This window comes from Diaphorina citri, unplaced genomic scaffold, assembly GCF_000475195.1.
Source record: "Diaphorina citri unplaced genomic scaffold, Diaci psyllid genome assembly version 1.1 scaffold5519, whole genome shotgun sequence".
NCBI lineage: Eukaryota > Metazoa > Arthropoda > Insecta > Hemiptera > Psyllidae > Diaphorina > Diaphorina citri.
Genome location: NW_007382895.1, coordinates 1 through 6,660, shown reverse-complemented (window position 1 = coordinate 6,660; position 6,660 = coordinate 1). Strand labels below are relative to the sequence as shown.

Genomic DNA, 6,660 nt, shown 5'->3' with positions numbered 1-6,660 from the left:
AGGAAGTTTTTGACTGCTAAGGTCGTGTTAAGTATTAGACTATTCTGTCTCTCCATTTCGCTTGGATTTCAAACAGCTACTCACATTTTTTTTTTCTTTTTTTTTTTAAGTAAAATCTAAAACACAAAAGTTGTACCTACCTACTTAAGTAAGTAATGACAATTACTTTGTAATTATAATACCTCCTTTAATATAGTTCCCTCCACCAAACTTCTTAAATAAATAAATGGTTACCTTAGCTTTCTCTTGCGTCGAATACGCTTATCCTTATTCTGTTTCACCTCCACGAACATCTCCTTGTGGTTTGGATTCAGGGGATCGAACCGGAGAATCTGCAGTAGACCGTTCCTGAAACAATGATTGAGTGAAAGAAGTTAATTCAAAGTTTTAACCTGCCTCGGTGGTGTAGTGGTCAAGATTCTCCCGATTGTAGTGATCACATTTCTCGTTGGAGTCCTCCGGCACTATATCTCACTGCTGATTGGTGGATCTCACTGGTAAACAGGAGGGCGTGGGTTCAATCCCAGCGCCAAAGCAAAGGCGTGATCGAGTCTACAATCTTGTTTGTTTAAACTGCTCGCATAAGACTGAAAAGTCCCTTTACTCCAGCATAACGCTACATACTATCATTATTGTAATCAAATTTGAGAACCATATAATTTGAGAATTTGTAGTAGCCTTCTGCTGGAGTAGAGGGACTTTTCAGTCCTATTTGAGCAATATATCATCCATTAACACCTATAATTCACTGTTAGTGCTCACTTGGTCTGGTGTTGTTTCACTTTATATCCCAACACATTCTCCAATATTTGCATCTGTGTTACTCTTTCATCTTCTTCTTCTACTACATTGTCTTTGCATTCATCTTTCTCTTCTTCATCTTCTATAAACCTGTCGTCCAGGTTAAATCGAGTGTCGTTGTTGTAGGACGCTTGCAATTCCAACAGCTAAAATACAAAAGAAAGAGGTTATTTCACGATGCATCAAATCACACTTGGGCTGATTCATGTCAGAGATTTTTTCGGTATACATAGTTTGTCATTGGCAGTTTGAGAAGGATGTTGGGAGTGGTGGAGGAATTTGAAGACGTGTGGAGTGTGATTAAAAATGTATAAAATAAACAAGGTGAAAAAAGTGGATCTAAATATCACACTAAGTTTTTTATGTTTAAAGAATATTATTTTCCTTTAACTGCTAAGAGGCTGAGATCTTCATGTCAGAGATTTTTTCGGTATACATAGTTTGTCATTGGCAGTTTGAGAAGGATGTTGGGAGTGGTGGAGGAATTCGAAGAGTTGTATGGAGTGTGATTAAAAATGTATAAAATAAACAAGGTGAAAAAAGTGGATCTAAATATCACACTAAGTTCTTTATGTTTAAATATGTTGGGAGGTGGAGGAATTCGAAGAGTTGTATGGAGTGTGATTAAAAATGTATAAAATAAACAAGGTGAAAAAAGTGGATCTAAATTCTAAATATCACACTAAGTTCTTTATGTTTAAAGAATATTATTTTCCTTTAACTGCTAAGGTCAAATCAGACTTTTATAAGTATGTACCTACTCAAGTACAAACTAGTGTTTCACTGAGTTTGTAACCAACTCCTCATGAGGTTACATACACCGAAATAGACAGCAGAAACTGTTGTCCCACACAGTCACCGTCTCGACTTCTAGAGAGACGAATTTCGACTATGAGGTTACATACACCGAAATAGACAGAAGAAACTGTTGTCCCACACAGTCACCGTCTCGACTTCTAGAGAGACGAATTTCGACTCCCGCCGGGGATTGAACCCACGACCCCGAATAGTACAACCCACTCGGCCACTTTTTACACTAATTTTTCTCACCTTTTTCCCCTTTTCTCCTTCAAATTGTTTCTTGATTTTGAATTCCCTTTCCGAATCATCATCAGTCTCTGAATCACTCAAATCTTCACTGAACAAGCTCTTCCGATTGAACCCACGACCCCGAATAGTACAACCCACTCGGCCACTTTTTACACTAATTTTTCTCACCTTTTTCCCCTTTTCTCCTTCAAACTGTTTCTTGATTTTGAATTCTCTTTCTGAATCACTATCAGTGTCTGAATCGCTCATATCTTCACTGAACAAGCTCTTCCTATTGTCCTTGGCCTGACTAGAATCATTGATTCTTTCTTGATTTGAATCACCATTGATTCTTTTCTGATTTGTGTCACCACTGATTCTTTTCTGATTTGTGTCACCACTGATTCTTTTTTGACTTGTATCACTCATTCTTTCCCAACTAGAATCAGCGTTTCTTTCTGCCTTGTCTCTTGGATTTTTCGAACTGGATTGTTTTGATTGAATATTGGAAGTTGTATATTTTGTTTCTATGGTCTGTTCATCATCGGAATCTTGACTGAAGATGATTTTCTTGTTCATTCCGCGTTGACTGTCCTAAGAGAAAAAATAGGAAAAACACACACAATGTTAAGTACAAAAAAGTAAAAAGGGAAGTAAAAATACCTAAGTGAATGAACTTTTTTGAAGAGGTTGGATAGAGAGAATTTTTGTTTCTATGGTCTGTTCATCATCGGAATCTTGACTGAAGATGATTTTCTTGTTCATTCCGCGTTGACTGTCCTAAGAGAAAAAAACAGGAAAAACACACACAATGTTAAGTACAAAAAAGTAAAAAGGGAAGTAAAAATACCCAAGTAAATGAACTTTTTTGAAGAGGTTGGATAGAGAGAACTGTAACTAATGAGGTCTTGTTGTCCCAAAATCAAAGAGAGGGAAGACAGGACCGAGAACAAACCTTATCCCATTAGGATAAAATCCGCCCTACATGGCAGGCACACAAGCCTTGAGCTTATAGGACAGTGATATACTACTATCAATGATGTTGAAATGTCACATGTTAAAAAATAAATATCTTATATTATAAAATAAATATCTTATATCAAGATCCATTCATAGTTCCACACTGATCGCTCTATCTCCTGAACCACAACACCTAGAAAGCTGAAATTTGGTAGGAATATTCCTTTTATGGTCTAGGTGTGCATAGAGAGAATTGTAACAAATGAGGTCTTGTCGTCCCAAAAAAACAGCAACAACAATAACACTTGATTAGGTAGTTAACTTACTACATTGGCCAAGGCTTGTTTGATGGCTTTCCTCTTCTCACTTATATCCTTGATTCTTTCTTCCATGGCATTTCGTCTCTTCATCTCAGCTTCCATGTTTCCTTTCTTCTCTTTGATTTTAGAAGACTTGAGATTGACGTCTGCTGACTGAGTTATTGTGGGTTCTGTGGAAAAAAGTTAATGAAATAATGATTGTAAGTAAAAGGATTTCGAGGACACTACATTGGCCAAGGCTTGTTTGATGGCTTTCCTCTTCTCACTTATATCCTTGATTCTTTCTTCCATGGCATTTCGTCTCTTCATCTCGGCATCCATGTTTCCTTTCTTCTCTTTGCTTTTAGAAGACTTGGGAATGACGTCTGCTGACTGAGTTATCGTGGGTTCTGTGGAAAAAAGTTAATGAAATAATGATTGTAAGTAAAAGGATTTCGAGGACGAAAAATAAACCTGACATTCAGGCATGGCGCAAAATTAGGAATGTGTTGGCTAGTTAGGTTGGAGGGTAGTATGCCTGCTTTGTAATCGCTAGGTCGCGGGTTCGATTTCTGTCCAGGGCAATAAAAATTATACATATTTTTTGATCATATGGATTAGAGACAGATTGCAAAAGGAAAAAAAAATTGTTGTACTCATGTAATTAATGGAATAGGTAGAAGGAATTTAGATATAACACAAGTTATGGTGCCTAAAGTCAACCCCCTATACTCACCTTTACTAGGAAAACTAGGCTTTGAACTAGGGAACTTTGAAGCTGGAGTAGGATTGGCTGTCTTCACTTCTGCACCATCCTTCAAGTCAAACATGATCTTTCTATTTTTGGTTTCAAATTTGGGAAACTTGGACACTTTCACCCCAGAAAAAGCATTGTCTTGTTGTACGTTTGGTGTACGGGTGTTCTTGACAAATTTGACAAAATTTTCATCTCCACCGACAGCACTGCTTTTATGTTCAGGAAACTTGCTTGATGGAAATTTGTTTCCATGTTCTGGGAATTTACTTGTTTTATTTCCTGTGTCTCCTGAGAATTTGCTTGATGGGAATTTATTTTCTTTATGTTCTGAGAATTCAGCTGGTGGAAATTTATTAGCTTTATTATCATCATCACAGGTATTAAAGTCCACTGTTGTGTCAGTATTTTTACTTTTGAAAGCCTCAAATATATCATCCTCACTATCCTCATTTTGCTGCTCGTCTTCACTACTATCTTGCCACACAGAACTGAAATTTTCAAATTGTTTCATCACATCATTGGTTTGGTCTACAATAGAATTCATGTTGACATTTGTGTCCGAGTCACTTTCAGAATCTTCTTTTAGGTTCTTTTCGTTGAAACTTTTATGACTTGGGAACCCATTACTTTTTGCATTAGTAACTTTATTTTTGCTCTCAATTTTGGCATTTTTTGTGTCAGTAAATGCAGAAAGAAACGCTGATTCTAGTTGGGAAAGAATGAGTGATACAAGTCAAAAAAGAATCAGTGGTGACACAAATCAGAAAAGAATCAATGGTGATACAAATCAAGAAAGAATCAATGATTCTAGTCAGGCCAAGGACAATAAGAAGAGCTTGTTCAGTGAAGATATGAGTGATTCAGAGACTGATGAAAGGGTATTTTTTTTAATGGTGGGATTTATAGCAAAATTCCCACAAAAATCTCGTCCTCAACACGCTCCCCTGTGCCAGATCCAGAAAAGTAAGAAAACAGAAAAAGAAAACAAATAACAAAACACGCATGCCATACAGTGTTGCCATATCGTATAATTTAGAATTACCGTACAGAGTCCGCTTCGAAATTCCGTACAGAGCTTGTAGAGTTCCGTTCATAAGGCTCGTTTACACCCTCAGGGTATTTTTTTTAATGGTGGGATTTATAGCAAAATTCCCACAAAAATCTCGTCCTCAACACGCTCCCCTGTGCCAGATCCTTAACAAAACACGCATGCCATACAGTGTTGCCATATCGTATAATTTAGAATTACCGTACAGAGTCCGCTTCAAAATTCCGTACAGAGCTTGTAGAGTTCCGTTCATAAGGCCCGTTTACATGATGACGGACACGATCTAAATCGCTTTAATTTTATGCCATGGAAGCTATTACAATGGTTATACAATATTTTTAAAGGTTTTTTAATGTTTGCCTACTTTTTTAAAGTAGTTTTTGACAAGTGCAAAATGTGAATTTTCTAAAATTTCTTTCTAAAAATTGGGAAAAAAATCCGTACGAAAAATCATTGAGGGAAATAACATTCGTACAGATTTTCCCTTCATCGATATTTGGCAACGTTGCGCTCACTTTTTTAAAAAAATGATAACTTTAAAACTAATCAAAAAGTCATAAGTCATTTCAAATTTCAAGTCCAAATCAGAAAAAGGAAAAACGGAAAATTATCTAATCATTAGAATAAAACTTATGGGTTCTAAAACTTACAATTTTCCAAAGAATGCCTTGGAGCATCAAGAGTAATGAATCCAAAGCATGAAGGTGGCTGTAGGAATTTCCTTTCCTTGAGCTCAATTTTGACAACTTTTCCAAACTTGGAAAATTTACTTCTCATATCAGCTTCTGTTGTGTTGGCGGATAGGTTTCCCACAAACAGTCTGGTGCCTTCCATTGTGACTGAAAACATAGAATCATAAATTAATTAACAAAGTTTTGAATTTGCCTAAGTTAGCTTGGAAAGTAGTGCACCTCCCTTGTAAACTCTAGATTGTGGGTTCATTACCAAACCAGGATGAAGTTTATGCTATCAGGTTTGTTCTCAGAATGGCTTGGCTGGCACCTCCCCCCTCTCTTTTATTTTGGGATGATCAGACCTCTGTTGTCACAGCTCTATCCATCAAAAATGTAAAAAGAAAAAAAAACACACACACACACACAGGCCAATATTTCTTACTCACCTGCAGTTTTCTAGAGTGACAAGAATACTCACAGGTGTCTGTCCTTAGGACTTAGGTGACTAAAATAGTGATCTTGAAAGATTTATAAAATAAGCCCATTAACACATTTTGGGTAGACTTCTACAAAGTCAGGATCCCACACGTGAGTGTTATCTTGGTAACGCTAGCATTTTTGTTGTAACCCGTAATATGATTAGGTAAATAAATTACAGGTAACTTAGGTATAAATTAATAGATTTTTGTTGTAAACCGTTAAAAGGATAGGGTAAAAAATTACAGGTAACTTAGGTATAAATTAATGAGAAGAAATAGGGAATTGGTCTCTTTTCCTTTTTTAAATTAGGGTAAAAATTAAAAAGACTTTTTGAAATGTTCAGAGTTGACAAGAAAAGTAGGATCTAGCACAGGGGAGCGTGTTGAGGACGAGATTTTTCGAGAAAAATCCCATGACAACAGTAGGGGGATGGGATTTTACTTTTCATAAAACGTCCCTTTCCCACCATAAATTCTTTGTTTATTTTTGACTTGTAATTTTTATAAATTTTATTTTCTGTTTCTCAAGACCTTGAAGACCTCACAACTTTTGAAGAATTTGAAGTAAAATTTCGTTTTTCGTAGGTACTTACCTAATAATTAGTTTTCTCAA

At 36.2% G+C, this 6,660-nt stretch overlaps 1 protein-coding gene and 1 long non-coding RNA gene across 3 annotated transcripts; both read right to left on the bottom strand.

Moving 5' to 3' along the window:
• Positions 1–234: 234 nt before the first annotated feature.
• On the bottom strand, positions 235–4,526 carry LOC113472448 (nucleolar protein 8-like; the record flags this gene model as incomplete). Its single annotated transcript, XM_026832204.1, has 5 exons — positions 3,826–4,526; positions 3,117–3,280; positions 2,020–2,424; positions 763–947; positions 235–348 (listed from the first exon to the last, which is right to left on the bottom strand). Coding segments are annotated over exons 1-5 (1,433 nt in total), but the record flags the coding sequence as incomplete, so codon positions are not given.
• A 1,020-nt stretch (positions 4,527–5,546) lies between these two features.
• On the bottom strand, positions 5,547–6,171 carry LOC113472449. 2 transcript variants are annotated; one of them, XR_003394747.1, is made up of 2 exons: positions 6,047–6,171; positions 5,547–5,733 (listed from the first exon to the last, which is right to left on the bottom strand). It is a non-coding gene; the product is annotated as an uncharacterized LOC113472449 (long non-coding RNA). The 2 variants fall into 2 exon arrangements; XR_003394746.1 differs by having other exon boundaries at positions 6,015–6,149.
• Positions 6,172–6,660: the final 489 nt, after the last annotated feature.